The following is a 23,430-nucleotide window of genomic DNA, read 5'->3' as shown; positions in this document are numbered from 1 at the left end:
GCTCAGGCGCAGGCCTGGTGTGCTGGGCGTGCACAAAGGCGTGCTGCCGGTGCACGCTCGTCGTCGCCAAGCGGGGAGGGCTGCAACTGCCCCGGGGCGGCCAGGCAACGCCCGCTCTGGCTGCGACGTGGACTGCGTCGGGCGGTGATGTCAAGACGGGCCCCAGAGTCCCGCGCGGTCGCACCTGGAAACATGGCCGCGGAGGACGCCACGTGAGGCGCGAGGGCGGTGTTGCTGTTGCTGGTATCGCGCTGCGGCGTGATTCATCGTTATCTGCTGGCCCGATGCACGCGGGCCTAGCCGAAAGGGGGCGGTGGTAGTGAGGACGTTGCCTGCCCAGCAACAGCCAGCGGCAGCTCTGCGTCTCGCTCCTCTCGCTCCAAACTCACTCTCTCCTGCACCTGCTCCGTCCTCACGCGCGCATCCCGCCGCCCTGCACCGCCATCGCCAAAGCCACCGCCCGGAGCAGCTTTGACCGCCCCCTTAGTCCAGAAGACGTATTTGCGGCTGTGCTGTTTGTTAGCCCCAGAAAGTCAGTACGCCTCGCTCCGACCTTTACCTCCCGCGACACTCAACCACTTCCTCCCCCGACATCACCGTCCTCCACCCACCCGCGCCATCTCCCACGACCCGACCGCACGCCTTCCTAACAAACTCGCACAGATGGCTGAGATCCGTCGTAAGCTCGTCATCGTCGGTGACGGTGCGTGCGGCAAGACCTGCTTGCTCATGTGAGTGCCTCCCCGTTGTCCGCCGCGCTGCCGCCAGCGCCTGGCAGCCTCCTGACGCACTGCTAACGTCGGCCGTCCGCCAGCGTCTTCTCCAAGGGCACCTTCCCTGAGGTCAGCACCCCTTCTTCTTCGCGGCCGTGGAACCCGTCGCCGGGCGTCAGCTCCGCCGAGCGCCCTCCGATCGTCGCCTGGCCCGACGTGTGAGCGCATCGATGCTGATACTGCGAGCAGGTCTACGTTCCCACCGTTTTCGAGAACTACGTTGCCGATGTCGAGGTCGATGGAAAGCACGTCGAACTAGCGCTATGGGATACCGCCGGTCAGGAGGATTACGACCGTCTCCGCCCGCTGTCCTACCCCGACTCGCACGTCATCCTCATCTGCTTCGCCGTCGACTCGCCCGATTCGCTCGACAACGTTCAGGAGAAGGTTTGCCGCCCTGCCGCTGACCGCTCGCCCGCTGTTTGCTGACGGAGCCCGACCGCAGTGGATTTCCGAGGTCCTGCACTTCTGCCAGGGCCTGCCCATCATCCTCGTTGGATGCAAGAAGGATCTGCGTCACGACCAAAAGACGATCGAGGAGCTGCACAAGACTTCGCAGAAGCCCGTCACTCCTGAGCAGGTAAGTTTCGTGGAACGGCTGGTGCAGGGCCGGTTGCTGACGCCCCACTCCAGGCCGAAGATGTCCGCAAGAAGATCGGCGCGCTCAAGTACCTCGAGTGCTCGGCCAAGACCAACGAGGGCGTGCGCGAGGTGTTCGAGCACGCAACGCGCGCTGCACTGCTCACCCGCAAGAAGGAGAAGAAGAAGTGCAGCATCTTGTAAATTACCCCCGCGAACCAACCACCACGGCTGCTTCGTTGGGTGCCTGCGCATGGCCGACACATCCGTGGCTTGTGACACTGGGCTCATAACCTCGAACGAAGCTCAATGCGAATGATGGAGTACGGTGAATGAAGACAAGCGTGGACGCTTCTCTCAGTTACATGGTCCATTCCACATACTAGAGCTTCTCATTCTCGGCAACCTGAGGCGTTCATCTTGCGCAGGGCTTTCGGATTCAATTACACCGGCAGGAGTCTTCAGTGTGGAAGTCAGATCTCAGGTTGACGAGTAGCGGGTTTGATGGACACGGAATGAGATAGGATTATGCGCGTTCCCACTACCCCAGTACATCCGTCATCCCGAGCCATTTCACCCGTGCCTGGTCGCTTACTTGGTCTGGGAATTGGAGGCACCTTTCTTTTATCTCTGGCAAAAACGCTGGAAACCCCTTTCGATTGTTGGTGTGCTTTGCTGGTTTCCTTTCTGGTCTTGTCCTGTCATCTTGCGCATAGGAGGTGTAATAGTTTCTAAATAGGCGTCTCAATCGATCCTTTGAACCCAGCGTGTGAAGACGCACTGGATCGACGCAACCCGCACGGAAAGCCTGGGCCCTGGGCCCTGGGCCTTGTTTGCCCGTGATGCATCCACTTGTCTGCAGGTCCCCCATGTTCTTTGATGCGAGTCAGGATACCAAGGCCGTATGGGCGCTGCTCCCCCTATTCTGAGAGGGGAAGGGACTCTACGGCGACGGGGCCGTCCAAGACAAAAGATAGCCAATCTTTCTCTCGGCGCCACCGGAGCATCTTTGTTTTATTGAATGTCTCGCGCTCGCGTTGCCGCCTTCACCGGGACGGTGTCCCCCAAGCGCCCGGTCTGTGTGCAGCGTGGGTTTTGTTCGGTGTCGTTTTCATATTATTGTGCACGGGAAGCTCATCAAACGGGTTTGACAGCCTTCTTTCCTTGCCTTTCCTTCTGCGGCGAAGCGTCAATTGACGTCGGCCGCGCGAGGTTCACGGGGCGGAAGGGGAATCCGCGCTTGCCGTTATCCGATTTTCTCGAAACGAGACGGGCGCCTTCCTTGAGCACCAACGAAAGTACCGGCGGCGCCGTTAGCCGCGTGAGATGATGGAAAGGAAAGAGGGCCCCACAAGCCGAAGCAGGACGCCTGACGCGCGTCTGCCTGCGCAGCCAGCAGCTGGAGCGGAAGTCGACGATGGCACAAGCGAGCGAAGCAGCGCAGAGAGAAGCGCCGGGGACACGCAGGCCGGGTACCTTGCTCGGCTGAAAAGGAACGACAAAACGGGGCACGGTTCGAAAGTCAGCCTTGAGGGCAACCTCGCAGCCTGCTTCAGCATGACGATGGACCGTTGCGCATCGGTGAGGCTGGCTAGCTGCCACTACCGTCTTACCATCCTTTCGGTCCGTCCGTCCCTCGGGACTCATCGTGCGCCGTCCCGCCGCTCAACCTTGGGCGGAGGACTGCGTGTCTCTTTTTTTTTTTTTTTGGTGCACACTGTTGTCTTTTTTGTTTTAATTGCTCTCTGCCTTGGGTTGAAGAGGGAAGCAGGTTATTTTTAAATTCGGTGATCATGCAAGCAGCGAGTACGAGCAGCCACAGCAGGTACGTGCGGTCGTCCTCCGACTCCAGCGTCGGCCATCACGGGACTGCACGTTTAACGAACGGAGGAGAGTGGAGAAGAGTCAAAAGCTTGGCTCCTGGCAGCGGGACCCACGCGCATCCCCCTTCCCGGGCACATCCAACGGCAGCAGACACCCCTGTCGCCCTTCACCTGGCACCTACTACGTAGGCCCGAGGACCTTGACAGCGTCATCCGTGGCGCCGGTGCTCATTCCTACCTTTTGCCTACCGCTATATTCTGTGAGCAACGATCCAATCAAGCCGCTCCGATGGCTGGCCTCCATTCTTCAAGTAACCACAGCCGGGCTCCGCCTCCGCTCCGTCTCGCCTCGCCTCGGCTGTCTCTCTCAGCCCGGTTAACCACTCGCTTCTCAACCCCTGTCTTCACCCGTGATCGCTGCGAAGAGGACATGTTCGTCCGGAAATGTCCTTAGCACCCTTGCTACCATCTGATATCCGACCTGACATAATGTCGTCGCGCCGTCACACGTACCGGGCGCTACTCACACGTGCGAATCAGAGACGCTGGGTGGCATCTCCCTTGCACTTACCAGCCAGCCCTTACATTCCTACATACAACAAAAACAGGTAAATGAGAGCCGGTGTCCACAGCGGAGCGGATTCCGCCAGCCGCCGACAAGAGTGCATCTCCCGTCGATCAGCCATGCAAGACGTGGACAAGGCGGAAATGTGGAACCACAATGCCCCAACAAACAGAATCCATCCTCCACGTCTTTCGCTCTGCGCTCGGATCCGCGGACTTAAGACACGGAAAAACGAAAAAACAAAGAGGAAGAGAGAAACCTGTCTGATTACCCGCGTCCGCAGCTCCCAGGTCCATGGTAGATCGACGACCGGGGCAGGGATTGGCGGAGCTGCGGGAAAAGCGTGAGGCGAAATCTCGACAGCCATTCAGCCGGCCGTTGATACATGGCGATTTTCACGGACGTACCGCCTACGTCCGTTTCTCTTTTCTTTTCTCTCTCCCTCACTTCCCTTTTGACTCCGATCCCAGCGGTCCGGAACAAAAGCCCGCCTGACTGCTGCTGATGGGGAACAGCAAAGCACGCCAATTGGCCGCACCAACTCCCCCAACCACTAAACTTGGTCCATTCAGAGGCCGCAGCCTGCCGGTCAACGCCAATCAGGCAAGGGAAATAGATCGGTCATGCAGACGGTGCAGCTGCGAGCGGACTGCACCAAATCGCCACCACGAAGTACGTACACGATGGCAGATGCGCAATCGCCCGAGCTCTGAGACATTTGGGATTTCCCCGGAGAGCTCGGGACGATGGCGATATGTGCCACTGCATTAGCTGCTAGTGTCATTATGTATTCACTACTGTGATGCGCCATTTGTTCCTCATCTCTCTACTTCGCTGGCCTCCTCTTCCCCGCTCGGAGTGTAGGGACGACGGACAAACTTCCCGCCGTGCTTATCGTGAGGGGCGGTTTTGCATTGCTGTGTGGTTTGGTGACCAACTCATCACACATCCACCGCCTATTTTTTCGCCGTGCGGAACAAAAACCCCTCAGCGGTCGATAAGAGACGAGACAAGTCAATTCAAGGGAATACATGCGACATTGACTCATTGCCTGTACTTCAGTCTCTGCGGGTGTATTGAACAACGAAGAAGCAATGTGATTGGATAAATATACGTGGCTGCAGGCCAATCAGACGACGCCAACGCCAACCACGAATGCTGTGTCCGCTATGCAAAGATGCACGAGGCCTTCTGATTGAAGGGCGAGCTACATAACCTGTATGTATGTACAAGCAGTAAGCACCTCGCGCCTTCCCGACCACTGCCCACGACAAGACTCGCGCCCCACAAATCATTCACTCTCGCACACAGACCATGCGGCGGTTGTGTAAATAGTGTTCCATGCTCTTCTGCGCGGGCGTGACCACCACAACGGCCTTGCAGGCAAAAAAATGGCCCTACAGCGTTCCAGAACGCGGTCTGCGCTTGGAGCAAACGACGGCCAATAAAAAAACAAAAAAAAGCCAAGCTGCCCGGCGCGCACACACCTGCAATTTAATATATTTCCGGCGGAGAGAGCGACCTTGGAACAAACCTTGCGGTGGGGATGATGATGAGTACCTAGTGAGAGCCAAGGGAAAAAAGCGAGTATACATGAAACGCGCCGCCATCATCCGTTTCTCATAAAACAACGACGCCGACGCCGACGCCAACGACAACGGCGAGGATGATTTCAAGGAATTATGTTTTACTGGTGAGGCCCGAGGTCGAAACAGAGGAAATCTTACCATCATACGACCATCCTAATGCAATATGTGCCGATGCCCATCAAAACTTGCAGTTACGGTAGGCCTCGTTAATGTCGTGCATGGGAGGTCGCTTTTCAAAAGGATGAAATTTAAATAGGATAGAAGCAGCATGCCTCTCAAACGGCCGCTAAACGCCGATTCCAAATGGTTTATATACAGTCTATGGTATCTGAGCCCAAGCGACGCTATCGCATGAAGAAGGGAAGAAAATACACACATATACACACACCCAGATACCTCCCTCCCTACCTCCCCCACACCATTACCACAACACCCTTTCTACTCCTCCCCAATCCCAACGCCGGCGTCCATCCTCATCCTCCTCCTCCTCTCCCCCCACCGCCTCAAGCTCTCGTCCACGCCCCACCCGTCCGCCAGCAGTCCTCCCACGTCCTCGAGCCCGAGGCCGGCCGTCTCCGGGTAGATGCGGTACACGGTCCACCAGCAGGCGGCGCAGACGAGCGCGTAAAAGGCAAAGGTGCCCTGCGGGGTGAGCGTCTCCATCATGGGCAGGAAGGTGAGGCCGATGAGGAAGTTGCTGCCCCAGTTGGTGGCCGTGGCCGTGGCGGAGCCGAGGGAGCGGACGGAGAGGGGGAAGAGTCTGGTTATTGTCAGCGAGAGAGGTCTTGTTGCTTTTGTCTCTGTGTGTGTAGGTATGCAAATCGGATGAGATGGAAGGAGGGAAAAACGTACTCGGACTGCTGCCACGGCACGTTGCCCATGCCCACGGCGTAGCTGGCCACATAGATTACCATCGCCAACAAGATCGCCACAGCCCACGGACTGCCACCGGGAGCACCAGCACCAGCACCACCATCATCCCCCTCCACAACCCTCCTCACGACCCTCGCCACCACCGCCCCCGCCGCGCTCTCCTCCCCCCCGCCGCCATCGCCCAGATCCAAGAACCCAAACGCGACGCTGCACAATCCCAGCCCCAGCACCATGACCGGCACCGACAGCAGCAGGATGCGGCGGCGGCCCACGCGGTCGATCGAGTGGAACGCGACGAGCGTGAAGGCGAAGTTGGTCAGCGCGATCGCCAGGCTGGTCAGCGTCGGGCTGCGGAAGCCGACGAGGGCGAAGATGGTGGCCGAGAAGTACATGAGCGAGTTGAAGCCGCACAGCTGCTGGTACCCCTGCAGCATGCACGCGATGGCCAGCGCGCGCCGGTGCGCGCCGACGGCGACGAGCTCGCCGAAGCCGTCGCGGACGGTGGCGAGGCTGGCGGCGAGGCTGCCGGGTTTGTGGTCGTCGTGGGCGTCGTTTGGAGAGGAGTTGTTGATGCGGCGACGCGAGTTGGCCGCCTCTTCTTCCTCCAGCACCTCCCGTTCGACGCGGCGCAGCAGCGCCTCGACCAGCTTGTCCTTGCGGACGTCGCCGTCGGCGCCGTACACCTTGCGCAGCACGCGGCGGGCGCGGTCCTTCCGGTTGGCCTTGACCAGCCAGCGGGGCGTCTCGGGCATGAAGCCGAGCGTGAGGCACTGCAGGACGGCGGGCAGGGCGCCCAGGCCGACCATCCACTTCCATCCGTGCGGCGTGGCCGAGAAGAGCCAGCCGACGATGTAGGCGACCACCTGGCCGCCCGTGATGAACAGGCTGGAAACGGTGACGAGCCGCCCGCGGAAGGGGGAGGGGGACAGCTCGGATATGTATCTGTGTGTCGGTTGTCACGTTAGTACATGATGTTCTTTCACTCAGGAATGCCTTGCTCTTCTCTGCTCTTTGCGTCCTACCCGCCGCTTCCGCATTGAAGGGGAGATGCAGCAGCATACGGCGGGCGAATGACCTCCCTATCCTAAACAACAACGACAGGTAAAAAGAAGATGAGGAATGGACGTACAAAGGCACGACGAAGCTCGCGCTGCCCACGGCCAAGCCGACGATGCTCCTCCCCAGAATCATGCCCCACACGCTGCTCGCCCACGCCTGGCCAAGCGAACCGAGAAGGAACAGCACGTCGGCGACGAGGATGACGCGCTTGCGGCCCCACGCATCGGCCAGCACGCCCGTTACGGGGCTGGCCAGCAGCGCGAACAGGCTCGTCGCCGACGTCACGAGCGACTTGTCGAGTGTCGTCAGCGCGCGGCCGGACAGGTCGGTGCCGATGCTGACGAGGGTGCTGGAGATGACGCCGGTGCTGGAAGCGGAAAAAAGATAGAGAGTGATTCATAAGCCCCAACATGTTCACATGGCATACACAACGCATACATGTCCTCGCATGCGACGCTATGCTGTATACACACGTACGCCTGCGGGATGGAATTGGTTCCCACTCACTCGTAGCCAAACAGCAGCCCGCTCACGCCCGCCGAGAACGTCAGCGCCCAGATGAATAGCCCCGGCGAGGCAATCTTGCTCTCGTCCACATCTTCGCCGTGGTGGTCGTCGCCATCATCGCCGACACCAAAGTCCGTCGCGCCCTCGTCGTATTCGTACGCGGTGGGCGATGGAAGCCGGTCCCGCGAGCTGCGGCCGCCGATCAGCGGCTCGTGGGCGGTGGAGTCGTCGCCGCCGCCGCGAGCACCGTGGTCCCGCATTCTCGAACGTCGCCCCGTCGCGGAGGGTGGTGCGTGTGCGTATGGGGTGGCAGCGGTCGTGCGGGAGTGCCGTATTCGCGGGGCAGTATAGGAGGTGTTGGAGGCCTGAGCGGCCGGCGCGGGTGGACTTTGTAGATTTGGAGGGGTGGAGGGGGATGGCGGAAGTGATCGGAGGTGTGCGGGAATGCTGCTGCGGAGGACAGTACGGCGGTGGGTGGAACCGGTCAGCGACAACGAGCTGCGATCAAGGGAGAGTAGTTGCGAGAGACAACGCGAGAGGAGGGACAACGAGTCGCCGGTGGAGAATAAAAAAGGAGAGCGTCGGGGAATGCGCTGGCGGGGCGCTGTGTTGGCACGCCCTGGGTTTCCATCATCGTGAACTCTTTCCCCACGGTTCCCAGCGCGAGTACATGCCCCCCGGTGTCTCAGGCGGACTTTCCTTTGTCGGCGATGCGCGTCGTTGTCACTTGGCGGCCCCGGCTGCCCAGGTCGGGTCAAGCTCTGCCGAGATCGCCAGGGACCGGCACGTCCCACATGACCCCAGATGCCCACATCCACCCACCATCTCTCCTTCGAACTCCTTCCAGAATGTCCGCGTGGCTCTGTTTGACGTCCACTAGCTAGCTGGTGCGGAGGCGTGCATGCGCGTGCGGACGATAGCGCGTGGTGCTTTTCTCCATGGACCCTGAGAGAGAGCCTTGCGACCTATGATTGCTTTTTTTCCACTAACTAATTTTTAGCTGAACGCCGCTTAAATGGCCAACGACGCCTTGTCTTCGTGGATCCAGCCATTTCACAGATAACGGCCTTCACTCACACCTTAAGTCGACTTGACCTGAAGGCCTAAGGGCGGCGGTGAAACAGGAAAGATGACCTGACAAGTTCAGCCCAGCTTGTAACGGACTGCAGCACCTTCACGAGAACGAGTACACATGCATCTTTCCTCTATTACAGATATATACCAACATGCTACCATGTTGTTACTCCTCTAAATGCTGGTTGGGGGGATATATGAACAATAAGTAAGTAAGGCCATTCAAACATCACACGTAAATACGCCACATCTCCTCTTTCGAAAATTAACATCAAGCCTCCCTCAGACCGTCATCCCATCTTTACCCCTCTATTACCCGGTCCTCGCTCATCTAGACAAGACACCACTCACAACGCCAGCGCCGCAACAACACCGCCGACAACGCCCATAGCGCCCGCCGCCCGCAGCTTACCCGCCGCAGCATTGTCCGTCTGCTGCGCCGGCGCCGCACCGCTGCTGGTCGCGCCAGCGCTGCCGCTCGGGCCGCCAATCGTGGTCGTGGCGCCGCCGGCCACGCTGCCGGTGACGGTGAACTTGCTGATGTGCGACGACGTCGACGTCGCCCTGGCGCCAGTGCCGGTAGCGGACGCGCCGGCGCTCAGCTTGTCGGCGCCGGCGGTGACGGTCATGGCGATGGTGGTGATCTCCGACGCCTGCAGGGCGGACGTGGAGGCGGGCAGCGTGCTGGAAGCGTAGTTGCTGATGCAGGAGCTGGTGGCTTCGTCGTCGTCGTAAGGCTGGGGGCGCAGGCGTGTTAGGAGAGGAAGGATTTTTGAATGGGTGGAAAGAAGGGGAACTTACCAGGTCGGCAGTGTAGGAGCAGTACTCGGACCACGCCTCGGCGCCGGCCGACTGGATGGTGCAGAAGGCGGCCTCCTCGCCCGACGTGCAGCCCATGCTCAGCGTGTAGTCGTACTCGCCGCCGTAGTAGTTGTCGTAGCCGAAGACGGTCGTGTACGCGAACGAGTCGGGGCCGACGGTGGCCGTCAGCGCGCCGCCGGCGAAGACACAGTCGTTGTAGTAGTCATAGCTGCTGTAGTAGCTGTCGCTGTCGCTGTCGAAGTCGTTGCTCGTGCTGTACGGCCAGTCGGCCGAGGTGGTGGTGGTGCCGCCGAGGCAGGAGAAGGCGACGACGGTGTGGTCGGCGTCCTGGACCTCGATGACGGACAGAGCGATGTCGCTGTATTCATCGTACGAAGGCTCCTCGGCGGGGTAGAAGAATGAAATGGACGTGGTTTGTGCGCTGGCGGCTGTGGCGGCGGCCACGAGTGCAACAACGGCGGAACGCATGGTTATCAGGAAGAAGTGAAGGTAGTAAAAAGAGCGGAGACTAGATAGATAAATCAAGTGAATGTTGGTCTTGGTTAAGAGACGGGAGGCTGAACGGTGGAGAAGTTAAAAACACGCCGCAACGCCATCGTCTCTACAGCTCATCTTATAGTCGGACAAGAGGCGCTGTGGATGCACCACTCAGTCCCATTCTCACGATCCTAGCCGGGCCATGGCACCGAGCGGCTGGTGCCGACGGGCCAAAGCGAGGATGGTTGCCTGGCGCTAGGCCGTAGGTGGTGCTTCTGCCGTCAAAGCGCCTGCCCGACGTCTCTGCGTTCCCTATTCCGGTAAGTTCAATGAGCTTGGCATTGCTGCTTGTGCCAACGGGCCAGGCACCACTCCCCACCGTCCACCACAGCCGATGATGGCCAGACTGCACGAGAAGCAACGCGACGGAGTTCTCGGCCGTTGGATCGCCATTCTCGACCGAGATGCACAGAGAGTGTGCAAGCTAGCTTCGTCTCTCTTCCAAGTCACGCGCTCAAACGACATTGTTGCAAAGGAACCTGCAGCAGCCCGTCTGCCACAGTGACATTGCATCCTTTGCCAAGCATCGCGTGGTCCGACACGCCCCCAAAAAGTCCCAGGATAAGAACAAGCGGCGGCTAGCGCAGGGGCTCATTTTAAAATGTGGTTAGCACCGGCGGAAAAGCTTGGCGTCTGAAGGATTCACTCCTAATTTTAGAGCCCTTTTGGCCGCTGGCGGTGCCGAAAAGCCGGGGTGCGTGCATCCTGCGGGATCATGAACGGCGACTGAAAAGTTGACCGACACCAGTGACCAGATCGCAGGTAGTCGTGGACAGGATTTGGGGAGCTGTGGGATCAAGCATGGATGAGTGGATCCTCGACCGGGTTCTGCCCCATCGTAGACGCGAGCAACCGAGATGCCGCTTCCCGTTTCGGGTATCCATCTCTCTTGCCACGGCTTCTGTCGGCATCTTCCAGCCGTGCTTCGCGCCTCGACTGTGCGCGAAGGATGCATATGGTGCGGCTACACGGACCGCCACTCCATCATGCCTTATGACCGGCCCTATTCTTCAATAAAGTCCGGGCCAGTCATGTTTGTGTGAGCCGTCTGTTCTCGTAATGCTGACTTCAAAGGGCAGTCAGCCGCATACAGAGCATCACGGTGTATCAAACGAACTCCTTCCGGATACGAGCTGCATCGTCAGGTCACAGTTTTACCGGCACATGAAGCCATTTGCCTTCGCATGGTTGCGGATACGCCAATAAGTATCACCAGGCCATAGCTCTGAGGTGACGGAAGCTGTAGCTGCAACTGTGCATATGGCTATTAGGGAATTATACATGAACTCTAACCTGTCTGGGCTCCAATACATTTGGGCACATCATTATTTCTGCCATCAAAAGGACATCCTCTCGTTCCCACCCCCATCTTTAAGACATCCAGCATAATCGCGCGGCACATTTTCCCCATAGCTCTTGTAGATAGGACACCTCGGTGTGTATTTATACCCAATCTTGATTGCTCAATCTGAACGAGAAACATTGCAACGTTTCAGCATGAAGCCCGTAGGATCATGGCGTGATAGCAAACAAAACCATAATGAAAGCAGAAAAGAAACTCCCCGTCGCTAGACGACACCCTTGAAATGCCGAACACGACCGAATTTAATGATTACTCGCTCAAAGACGCGTCAGTGGAAGGAGGGGCATTGGAAGAAAAAAACTAAACATAGTTACAACGGAAAGGCTGGGCAAAAAAAAAAAACGATAATAAAGAACAAGGATCCGAGATCACCATCCAGCCAATCCTGTGATGCTATTCCAAAATGATCTCGTCTTCCGAACGCTCGATGCCGACTTTTGGGTCGGTAGTGAGCGCGTGGGGGAAATGTTTGTCGTTCGTTCAGCCGGCTCCCTAAGCGTACGCGGGCTGATACTATGTCCTGATCGGCCATATGGACTATTTTTCATCTGTGTGACAAGCATATTTTCCGAGCTTTGAGAATGATGACCAACGAATCCTCTCACAGTAGCCGCTTCGTAGCGCTGTGGATGTTGAGTGTTGGAGATCTCGCGCGTTCTCAAAGCAGTGGTGGGCTCGGCCTTGGTGCGTTGAAGCTGCGAAGATTTGAGGACACCCTTCAAATGCGGCGCGTCTGCATCTGAGGGTAGCGAGAGCTTTGTACCCTGTCCTACTCTTCATTAGCAGACGGAGCGAAAGGAACAGGGACTTCAGGAAGAAGCATTCTCACCACCGTTTTCGGTGGGTGCCTGCTCCTCCTTCTTTTCCTCTGTCGCCTCTGCCTCAGCTGGCTTCTCAGCTGACTCTCCCTCTGCCTGTGGAGCCTCGCCATTCGCAGGCGCTTCTGCTGCTGCAGCGGCGGCAGCAGCCTCGGCCTGAGCCTGCTTCCTAGCTTCAGCCTTCTGTCGCCTTCTTTCCTCGGCTTCGATAGCCCTCTTTGCTTGAAGTTCGAAAACTTCTTTTCGAATCTTCTCGTCTTTGGCAATTCGTAAGCGCTCTACCTCCTCGACGCCCCCGCTCTTTTTGAGCTTGCCTTCCTCGACAAATTTACCGAGCTCCCTTTGGAACTCGCCCTCCTTGCGGCTCTCAAGTTCTTTCTGCCTGATCTTTTCGGCGCGCTCAATAGCCTCGAGACGGCTTTCATGATTAGGTTGCAGAGCCCTGACTTCGTTGAGCATTCCGTCCTTGGCCTCGCGAGGATCGGCGGAGGTATCAAGTGCAATGGCAGGCGCGTTCCTGACGCTTTGGTGGCGGTTGCCAGATCCTTGGACATTCTGCGACTTTGTGGCCTGTTCGACGAGGCCAAAGGTCTCTGACAGCTTCTCCAAGTCGTCTTGCAGATCCAGGGCCAACTCTTCTTGCATCGTGAGCATCTCCCGATCTTCCATGACCATCTGTAGTTCTTGTTCCCAGAGCTTGGTCCAGATTGGCTTCTCTTTCTTGAGGAAATCTTGAAGCTTCTTGACCTCTGATGTGGTGAAGGAGATCTCCTTGGCAACCACCTCGAGCTGCCTGGGACGAGGACGCACACCACGGGCAACAACGTCCTTCCGCAGATCCTCCACGAGATCCTGAAGATCATCGACGCGGTTGACCATCTTCTCCGAATCCTCGTTCAGAGTCTTCTTGCCCTTGTTAACGTAGGAGCGGCCCGTTTCGCCAGACAAAGCAGGGACCTCAGCGTTAATAGCTGCACTCTTTACAGAAGAAGCCTTCGAACGGATAGCGCCCATGCTCGCTTCGATGTCCGAAACAAAGGATGAATAAGTCTGGCGAACGACTGCCAGGTCACGCCTAAGAGACTGGATCTCGTCGAGCTGCGCTGCAGAGTCTTTGAGGTTGACCGTTCCGATTTTGCCGGCTGGACGAGGTGACACGATTGAGTTACGGGAAGACGGAGCAACGGACAAGCCGGCCATTTCCTTTGCAGCTTGAGCCTGGCGATCCGAGACTCGTTGAAGAGCCGATTGCTGGTCGACCACCGCACTCTTGACACTCTCAACGAGCTTGCGGATGTCGCCGAGACCGTCATCGAAATGACGCTTCACTTCATCTAGGGCCTCAACATTCAGGACAAGGACCGAGCGATCTTTGATATCGCTCAGATCCTCAAGTTCATGTCGAACGCCAGAAATCGGGTCTTGAACGTAAATTTCTGGTAGATCGACGCCGTTGTTGTGGGTGTTCCAAGCAAACTTCTCGATAAAAGCCAGTTGTAGGCGCGCAATCGACAGATCGTTGTAGCCGTCTTGGAGAACAAACTTTTTGATTTTGCTCTTGTACTGCAAGAACAAAGTCAATTCTTTACCAGGCTGCGGAGACTGGTCCGGAATGAACTCCTGACTCTGTGGAGGCGTCGCCGGCTTCATTTTACGAGAGTCGCTACGAGTGGGCGTGACTACCGCTTGACGTTTAGTGTTCTTCTCGTCGTTATCTTCTCCCTCTGTTGCCGGGACGTCATCGGCCGGTCCGGGTACGGGTACGCTGACTTCAGGCTTTTCCTCACCCTCGTCATTCTGAGCGTCTTGATCGTCCGCGGCCGATGCGGCTGGGCTTTCCTCTTCGGTGGGAGGTAGGGCGGGAGGAGGCGCAGTAGCATCACTCTGGCTGCTTTCTTCGGAGATTCTGCGAGATGCCAATGTGTTCGCGCTAGGAGAAGCATCGCCAGCTGGCTGCTGAGTAGACTGTTTGCGAGTGTGGAGCAGCGAGCCGCGTTTGCGAACGGCATTCATAGATTCGCGAACATCTCGCCCACGGTTTGGGATCGGGGAATTCTGGCTCGGTGGCATCATGGGAACACCACTCGATGCACCCAGGTGCTTTTGGATCTGATATGCCGAGAATCTCCTTGAAGCTCTTCTCTCCAGCTCACCACCTCTCTGGAGCGCAGCCAGAGCATCCTGCTGTTTCGGAGGCGGTGGCGGCGGCGGGAAATCTGCAGGAATCGAGGAAGGTGGGTTTACCACGGGCATGCCACCTTCGTCTTCAGGGTATGGAGCGATGATGGGAATGTTTTGGGCGGCGTTACTCGATAGCGAGGAATCCGATGTGTTCAGCCCGTCCCGACTGCCAGTTGTAGACCGGACGCGCGAATGCGCGCCTTGGCCTTCATACTTGCTGGGCGACGCCCTGCCATGAGCAGATGAGGTCCGTGGAGGAAGATCCGGGTGGTCAAGGCCCAGATCTCCGCTCCCCTGACGTCTTTGCTTCTGTGCTTCGTCCTCACCCACACTCGCGTGTCTAGAGCTCGACCCATTCGATCCAGACGAGTCCCTGCCACTTCTTTGGCGTAATCTCTGCTGCTTTTTCTTCAAGCCATGCAGCAGGTTGATTATGATGTCTCGTATCCTCGGAAGGAACCGGTCGAGACTCGCTTGGGAAGCTTCCTGGCTGAGGGTTTCCTCCAGTATGCTTCGGAGAAGCTCTGGGACATTTCCCAGGTCCGATGTGTCGACACCGATCGCGTTAAAGGCGCGAGAGGCAATGTTGAACTCATATCCGAGACGCACATAGACGTCAGAGACTTCGCTCTCCGTTGCAGTGCCGCGCGACCACAGAGTGAGCGTTTCGAGAAGCTGCTTCGTGGCGACTAGGAGGTGCGTAACGCTTTTCTCAATTTGTGAAAGTTGCTGCTGGGGCTGTCGAGGGACTGAAGTTAGCCAGAATTCAGGCGGCGGCCCGCCCGACGGCGTTGAGGAGAAAACGCTGCGCGACTCACATTCATGGGCCGCCGCGACTGGCTGCCGGCGGAGCGGTTGGACGCCGACGACGCCCTGGAGCCGGCATCGTCGCCGGCAAGCGTCATGCTGGAGGTGTTGGAGTAGAAGGTCTGGTCAGAGTCTGTGGCGGGCGACCGGCGGTGTTGTCGTTGTGCGGTCGGGGGGCTCTGCATGACAGCTTAGATGCAGATGCGAGCGTGCAGCATCTGAGCGTGTCGGGTGCTGATGATGCTTAGCCCAGCGTTCAGGGATCCCGCCGGGCGTTGTTGCTTGGACTCCGCTCCGCGCTGTGCGTACGTGCTCTTGCGCCACGACCGCCGAGAGACGGCGGAAAGACAGCAGGGCTGACAGCTGGAGTGCCTGAGACGCGTGCAGAGCCACAAGGGTGCGGGCGCAGATGCAGGCGCAGGCGGCGTAGAACAAAGACAGAGACACACAGGACGAAAGTGTTGCGAGGGCGTTTTTGTCGGTGGTTAGCGGCGGCTGCCAATCGCGCTGGGTCCTCCGCCCTGCTGCTTTGGGCGTGCGGAGGTGTGGCTACGAAAAAGTGGCTGGGCTGTCTCTGCCAGTCGCCCGCCTGCTCACCGACTGGGCGAGCCGGAGGGCGTCCCGCGCTGCACCTGGAGGCGGGCGAGCCCAGCGCTCGTAGCATGCCCGCGCGCGGCGGCTGTTTGCATGGGCGGTGCGAGGCGTTGCGGAGCTGGAGCGGCCAGCAAGCTCATGCGCCTAGCAGCTCCACCGCCAGCAACGCCCGGCCGCGACTGCGTGTGCAACGTCCAGCAGGCAGGCACACCCCCAGCCTGGCGCCCCGTCGAGTCGCTTGCGCGCCCCGGCACTGGTTCCACTGACTGCGGCATCGTTTTCTGCGCCCCGGGCTGGTGCGCGGCGCTGCTGCCCGTACATAATAGTGATTGAGACTCGAGGGTTCCCGCGGGCAGCCCAGGATCTCCGTTTTAGCGTGAAACCACGCTCGATCCAACAACCTTCAACGGCTCGACACCGGGGCCGTCACCTCACTTGCAGAGGACACCCTTTCCAGGACCTCGCCCAAGCACCCTTCCTCCCCCCGCCGTGCCCGCAGCGGCGACAACGCTCCGTTTTCCTGCCTCCCGCCGCCGCAACCACCGTACGTTGGCGCTCCCCGGCCAGAGCTCCCCGGCCCGTCGCGGTCCTCCTCTTCCTCCCTGCGTCCCGCCAACGACGAGGCTTCGATTGACCCTCACTCAACCCGACCATGGCGTCCATGAACGCCACGAACGGCAACGCCTCCCCGTCAGTCAGTTCTGGCAGCAACAAGGCACAGCTGAAGACGACAACGAGCGGCAAGGCCATGGACGGCACGCGCAAGCAGGCCGCCAGCCCCATTGACGCCTCGCAGAGGTAAGAAGCTCCCCTTCACCCGCCCGCCGTGCGTGGTCAATGAGCCTCGTTCGTGGCACAATGTGACCGTTTCTCACCCAGCGAATCCCCTCCGCGCTTGTGGTTCGATTCGACTTCTGCCCGGGTTCGCGGTTACACCATCGCTGCAGCGATTGGTCCGCCTGCGCTCCCGCCTGCATCTCTCTCCTTCATCTTCAATGCCCGCTCACTTGACCACGTCTTTCCACTTGGGCGCTGTCTGGTCGCAACTCCCCCTACTCGGCCCGCGGCCACACACTTGAGAATTCTGGCACTCAAAGCTAACGCCTTGCTTCATCGTAGGAAAGCACCCGCTCCCAAGGCTTGGTCCTCAGGCACGAACCCGATTACCCAACGCCCCAACAATCCGGCATTATCGAACGGCGCAGCCGGCGCAGGCAAAGGTCCTGCTGGAGCAAAGGGCATGGCGGCTTCTTCGAAGGAATCCTCGGCCGCGGACAACAATAAGCATGCGCACGACCGCATGATCTTCTTAATCAGTAATTTTGTTGTAAGTGCACCACTTCCTGCGTCAGGCTATCGCGAAAGAGATACAATCAACATCTCCTGGCGACACATTCGCTGAAGCGCGTCATGCAATGACGCATTTTACAACCACCCCGCTAACACCAAAAATTACTAGGGTATGCCTGCGACTGTCACGCTGAAGAGCGGCGAGCGCTTCTCCGGTATATTCTCGAGCTCTTCTCTCGAGCAACAGGAGTACCGTTACACTTTCAAGATGGTGAAGCGGCTGCAATCCCTCGGTGGTCAGGTCAACGGTACATCTGAATCACAGGACGACTACTGCGGTGTTGGCCAAGACCATCGCATGGTTTTCGACGTGAAGGATGTTGTCGTTCTAAACGTAGAGAATGTCGCCATGGATAAGACGAAGGCCAAGAATGGTGTGTACCGTCCTTGCGATTCGGGGTAAGAGCCTGCTGACTTATGACCCGCAGGCGCCTCTATTGGCTTCAAGACTGATAGCGACATCTCCGGTCATCTCCAGGCGCGGGAGCGCGACCTCAAGCGCTGGGTTCCTGCAGCAGACACCGACGTCGACCTTTCGCTTGGCGATAACTCCGGTGCCGGGTGGGATCAGTTCGAGACTAACGAGCGCTTGTTCGGTGCTACCAGCAACTACGATGAGGACTTATACACTACTAAGATCGATCGCAACGATCCGCGGTACAGGGACCGGGCAGCGAAGGCCGAGAGGCTTGCGAGGGAAATCGAGTCCGGTTCCGCGCTGAATGCTCACGTCTTGGAAGAGCGTGGCCAAGCAGCTATCGATGATAGCGGGTTGGATGAGGAAGAGAAGTATAGCGGGGTCAAGCGCGACTTGCCATCGCTTTCGTCGGGTCAGTCCAACAAGTATACTCCTCCCGCGAGGAGGGCACCTACTGCGCAGGCCACCACTCAAGGCGCCCCGGTCGATCCAGCCATCATATCTTCACAAATTGCGCGTCCTGAGACTTCCGCTGCTCGCCCTCCGCAACCCCAGGCCGCCGACACCAAGGATCAGCAAGCTACCAGCGCCGCGCCGAAATCTGAGGACAAGCAACCTGCAGCGACTGCAACAGTGGGAGAGCAAGCAACTGCAGCCACCAACGCGATAAAGCCTGTAGAGACTTCAACTGCTGCGACTACCGCCGACGGTAGCAAGAAGCCGCCACCAGCGCTACAACAAACGACTTCGGATATGGCAGCTCGGAAGCCTGGACGGACTGGGCCCAATACCGTTGAGCACGATCTTTTGGATTCCTTCAAGCAATTTTCTGCCAATGAGAAGATGAAGATCCAGGAGAGGCAACGTCATGCCGCCAGGCACGACAAGAATGTGAAGCTCAATGACCTCAAGAAGTTTGCGATGAACTTCAACTACAGTGCTCCGATTCCGGAAGACTTGATCCCGATCCTAGCCAAGGACCCCAGCAAGCAACAGGAAATCAAACAGAAGTCCCAGAAGGCCGCTGAGGATCGCAAGTCTTCAGTGGTTTCAGCTACCGATGTGAAGGCCGCCGCCAACAACGCCGATGTCAAGACGCAGCAGAGGGCCTCCGGGCCTGCGGCACCGGCCCCCGTTAACCAGCGTGGCGCAAGGCCGAATCAAGGCCCTTACCCTCAAGCTCCCCGTGGCGACAGGAACGCTCAGAACATTCCGGGTATGCCACCTAGGAATGGCCCGGGAATGCTCAGTCAACGTCTCGCGATCACGCAGCAGCAACACAAGGCCGGTGTGGGCATGCCTACCATGCCGATGCCGATCCACGACTTGCGCATTCCGCCCTCGGGTCCTGCCGCGCCATCTAGTGGATCCCACACCCCTTCCTCGAGCATCTCGACCAGGTTCAATGTCAAGGCTCTCGAATTCCGGCCCAATCCTGCCGCTAACACGTTTACACCCGGAGGCAACGGTAGCAACGCATCGAGTCCGAGGAAGGAGTCTGCTCCGCCTCGTCCGGAGCCACGTAGGGCGCCGACGACTAGCTTCTTCGGATCGCACAAGCCTACCCCAGCTGCTGAAAAGCCGGCTTTGGCAGACCTGTTTAACCCCGTCAAGCGTATGAAGAAGGACGCCCAGGCGGAGAACAAGAGCAAAGAGTACGTGGTCAACGGCGGTATTCCTCAGGCTTATAGGACCCCGCCCAGGTGGGACGTCACGGAACCAAACCGTGAAAAGTTCTTTGCAGACTTGTTTGAGCGTGCTCCTATCACAGTCCAGCCGAACTCAGCTCCTCAAGCTACTCTCAACAGCGTCCAGCCTCCGCACCAGCACCAGCTTCCCACTCATTTGCAGCAGGGTGGGCAGGGGATGCCGCAAGTGCACACTCCCCAACACACGCCTCGCCACCCTCCTGTTCAGCCCCATCATCCAGGCGCTCCCCACTTTGATGGCCATAACATGCAATTCTCAGCATCCCAGTCTTCAATCCATCCGTCTCCTCGTGCAGGCATGCCTCAGTTCATCTACGGCCAAGTACCACAGCATATGCCCAACTTCCAGCAGGGTGCTATGCCGGCAACCTATGCGATGAGCCCAGCAATGCGTGCGGTACCTGTTGGTCCGCAGCCGGGATTTGTTGCTCAAGGTCCTGTTATGGGTAGCCATCCCATGATGAACCAGCACTCGAACGGTCCCGGAATGTTCCCTGGGCCTCAGATGCCGCAAATGCCTCAGATGCCCCAGATGCAACAAATGATGCAGTCTCCGGCTCCAGGCCAAGCCTATCCTTACCAGCCCGGCATGATGCCTGCACCTCCTGGTGCCAATGGTTTCCCTAGTCCGAGGCCGGGTCCAGCGCCCATGATGGTCCACCAGGGCTCTCAACAAGGCCATGCCCCGCAGCAGTTCATGCCCATGCCCAATGGTGGATACCCTGGACTGTTTCACCAAATGCAGCCGGGGTCAAGTAAGTCTCCTTCGCCACGCAATATGAAACCGGCTGACTTTTATCCAGTGACACCGATGCGTGGTCCTTATCCACAACCGCACATGCAGTACGCCTCGAGCCCTCACCAGCACCATCAATACCCTCAGCCACACCGCGGAACCCCCAGCGGCGCCTACAGCCAGCCGATGATGCCCCAGCATTCTTTGCCGCCGCAGATGCCTCCCCCCGCTGGACCTGGACAACACGTGCCTGAAGCTGGAGAGAAAGTTGAATGAGCACCTTGAGAGCGCAGGGTGACTGCATTCGCGAAATCTTCTAGCTGACATGGAGATGCCTTGCTCCGCCGGAGGGCTGACATTGCTACTTCATCCTATACTTCTTTTTCCAGGCTTTTCCTCATTGCTTGCATTAGCGTGGCTGGGTCTCGTATCGCTTACTCAGCGATTTGCTGGTACTCAAAAGGCAATTGGCATTTAGCGGTCGGCGTTCCTTCTGGCGTCTCACGGTTGCGATGGCATGCAGACTACGGTGGACGAAAGTCCGGTGGTCATGTATGCAGACGATGGACATGCGGCATGTGTCATGGTGCGGATGCTGAGAACGAATGCTTATAGTCATCAGCGAGTGGCGTTGCGGAGGCGGAATGGCTTAGGCGATTCGAGTGGGCCTGGATACGCAGGACTACGCGGCGGGAGCGGCGATGGATAGGATAGGGGGCGGGAGTTGATCAGGATACCTAAGTCGCTGAGGAGCAGTATCAGGGTGAAAGTCGAGCGAGCAGAGTGAATTGCCAGAATTACAGATGGATGAGCCATGTAGCCTTCGCCGTGACGCGTGACGTATGCTCTGTTGATGTCGTGCGGACTATTCACCGAATAGGACAGGTTGCGTTCGGCACGGCACCGTCTGGCATCGTACGCTGCCTTTTTCGGTGTTGTCCAATGCCAACGCTAAAGATTAGATATGGGGGGTCACCTCAGCCACAGCGACTTCCTACCTCGGAAGGGGGAGGTGGCTGGCGAGCAGCGCTAGGTCCGAAAAAATGTCGGGATCCTGGCCAGAGCATCATCATCTCTTCCACGCGCTCTAGACCCTGTTGTCGTCCACCTTCCCCCGAGCGTCTGGCTGCGCGCACAACCTCTGTACGGCCATCCGTTCTCTCAGCAAAATGCGCATATGATGTTGGGTTTCCCTTTGTTTTCCCCCCTGCTGAGGAGGACCGCCGCATCCCCGTGGACCTGTAGGACCTGCCTTCGGCAACAGCAACAGTCTCAACAACCTTTGCGTCAACGTCTCGACTACGCCACCCAATCCAATGCAAGGAGTATATCGAGACAGAAGAGAAGGCGCCGGCTACTTATTGCTGCAGCTGGCGGCGGTGCTGTCGCTACGGCTGTGGCGGTGAGCGACGATGCGAAGCACGCGGTCACGGCCGTTCGGCGCTCAGGGCGAGTCGTTGCAACCCTTTACGTGAACATTCAGGAGTAAGATGCCCTCCTACATCCACGTATGTCTGACTAACGACCCTTGCCTCAAAGTTATCGCAAAACGCTCAAGCATGACGCCGACCCCGGATATCCCGAGCTGCTCAAGGCGTGCCACAAGCGCTGTGCGGAGAGAACGTTGTGGACCTTGGAAAAGAACGGCTCCATATTCATCAAGCTGGGACAACATCTGAGCAGCATGAACTACCTCCTGCCAACCGAATGGTGCGACACATTCATCCCGCTGCAGGACAAGTGCCCGGTGTCGTCGTTCGAGTCGATCGAGGAAATGGTGAGGAAGGACACCGGACAAACTCTCATGGATTACTTTTCTGAGTTTGAGGAAACGCCCATCGGCGCGGCGTCGCTAGCCCAGGTACACTGCGCCGTGGTGAGGGAGACTGGACAGAAGGTAGCAGTCAAGGTGCAGCACCCCGCACTGGACGAATGGGCCCCGCTCGATTTGGCTCTGACCCGGTTCTCTTTCGCTACATTGAAAAGATGGTTCCCCGAGTACGATCTTACATGGCTCGCCGCCGAGATGGACATTTCGCTGCCCCAAGAACTGGACTTCCGTAGAGAGGCCGAGAATGCCATGCGGGCCAAGGAATACTTCTCCAACATCAAAGATGCGCCCCTGATTATTCCGGATGTACTGTGGGCGGAGCGCCGCTTCCTGGTCATGGAATATGTCACCGGACGTAGGCCGGATGATCTCGAATACCTTGATTCCCACGGCATCGACCGCGACGAGGTGTCTGCTGCTCTTGCGCGTATATTCAACGAGATGATTTTCGGTGCCAACGCCCCGCTTCACTGTGATCCCCACGGAGGCAACCTTGCCATCCGGCATAATCCTTCCCGATGGGGTAAGGGAAACTTCGACATTGTTCTTTACGATCATGGCTTGTACAGAGATATTCCCATGGACATTCGTCGTTCATACGCCAAACTTTGGCTCGCCGTGCTGGATGCGGATGAGACACGAATGAGGAAATACGCAAAGGAAGTTGCTGGTATCCCTGATGAATACTTTCCCTTGTTCGCGAGCGCCATCACTGGCAGAGATTTCACCGCCTTAACGGCGGGCGTGGACAAGCCGAGGGATGCGGCCGAGAAGGAAGCCATCTCAACCGCTCTTGGCGAGGGTATGCTGCAACAGTTGGTCGATCTACTTGGCAAAGTACCTAGGGTCATGCTGCTTATTTTGAAGACTAATGACTTGAGTAAGTGTTGATACGGGGCAAACAGTTGCAGGACTAACAACCACCCAGCACGGTCGCTCGATGAGAACCTCCACACGCGCCAGGGACCAATCCGGACGTTTTTGATTCTTGCGCGCTATGCATCCCGGACCGTATTCGAAGAGCACATGGAGGCTTTGAGCGGCAGCATCCTGCGGCCGAGCAACCTCTTCCGCTTCTTGCGGGCTTGGCTCTCGTATGTGAGGGTGGACTTGGAACTTAACTTGTACGAGTACTACCTGTCTATCAGACGGGTACTTGGGCTGCACCCGGTGATGTAAATAGGAAGCTCGAGGAGATCACATTGTGGCGTTGAGAGGCACGCCGTGGACAGGCTCGCATGTGGTGGCGCTGGAGGAGATTTTTATTTTTATTTTTTAGATGCAATGGAAGCGAAGCGCAGGCTCAAGATGCTTATCAAGGACTGACTGAAGTGCTCCCAAGGACGCGATGTGGGGCCGAGGGCCAGAAAAGTGCTGATGAGACAAAGACAAAGCATTTCAAAGCGTGCTGCGGCAGTGCAT

At 58.1% G+C, this 23,430-nt stretch overlaps 5 protein-coding genes across 5 annotated transcripts; 2 read left to right on the top strand and 3 right to left on the bottom strand.

The window, feature by feature from the left end:
- Positions 1-663: 663 nt before the first annotated feature.
- On the top strand, positions 664-1,556 carry RHO1 (GTP-binding protein Rho1; the record flags this gene model as incomplete). The annotated part of the gene is made up of 5 exons (XM_066773769.1): positions 664-731; positions 815-842; positions 963-1,160; positions 1,219-1,353; positions 1,407-1,556. The coding sequence occupies 5 exons, from the start codon at positions 664-666 to the stop codon at positions 1,554-1,556; spliced, it is 579 nt and encodes a 192-aa protein (XP_066636336.1).
- A 4,543-nt stretch (positions 1,557-6,099) lies between these two features.
- Positions 6,100-7,018, bottom strand: SLS55_002286 (uncharacterized protein; the record flags this gene model as incomplete). The annotated part of the gene is made up of 2 exons (XM_066773768.1): positions 6,100-6,972; positions 7,013-7,018. The coding sequence occupies 2 exons, from the start codon at positions 7,016-7,018 to the stop codon at positions 6,100-6,102; spliced, it is 879 nt and encodes a 292-aa protein (XP_066636335.1).
- A 2,171-nt stretch (positions 7,019-9,189) lies between these two features.
- Positions 9,190-10,132, bottom strand: SLS55_002285 (uncharacterized protein; the record flags this gene model as incomplete). The annotated part of the gene is made up of 2 exons (XM_066773767.1): positions 9,190-9,579; positions 9,644-10,132. 2 exons carry the CDS (start codon positions 10,130-10,132, stop codon positions 9,190-9,192), a joined length of 879 nt encoding a protein of 292 aa, XP_066636334.1.
- A 2,241-nt stretch (positions 10,133-12,373) lies between these two features.
- BUD6 (Bud site selection protein 6) lies at positions 12,374-15,387 on the bottom strand (the record flags this gene model as incomplete). Its single annotated transcript, XM_066773766.1, has 2 exons — positions 12,374-15,301; positions 15,382-15,387. The coding sequence occupies 2 exons, from the start codon at positions 15,385-15,387 to the stop codon at positions 12,374-12,376; spliced, it is 2,934 nt and encodes a 977-aa protein (XP_066636333.1).
- A 1,229-nt stretch (positions 15,388-16,616) lies between these two features.
- On the top strand, positions 16,617-23,187 carry PBP1 (poly(A)-binding protein binding protein; the record flags this gene model as incomplete). The annotated part of the gene is made up of 7 exons (XM_066773765.1): positions 16,617-16,762; positions 17,084-17,291; positions 17,424-17,688; positions 17,743-20,196; positions 20,245-20,284; positions 21,717-22,888; positions 22,937-23,187. 7 exons carry the CDS (start codon positions 16,617-16,619, stop codon positions 23,185-23,187), a joined length of 4,536 nt encoding a protein of 1,511 aa, XP_066636332.1.
- Positions 23,188-23,430: the final 243 nt, after the last annotated feature.

The sequence above is a fragment of the Diplodia seriata genome, assembly GCF_021436955.1.
Source record: "Diplodia seriata strain FDS-637 chromosome Unknown scaffold_2, whole genome shotgun sequence".
NCBI classification, from domain to species: Eukaryota; Fungi; Ascomycota; class Dothideomycetes; order Botryosphaeriales; family Botryosphaeriaceae; genus Diplodia; species Diplodia seriata.
The sequence above is the reverse complement of the archived record's forward strand: the minus strand, read 5'-3'. Positions and strand labels throughout refer to the sequence as shown.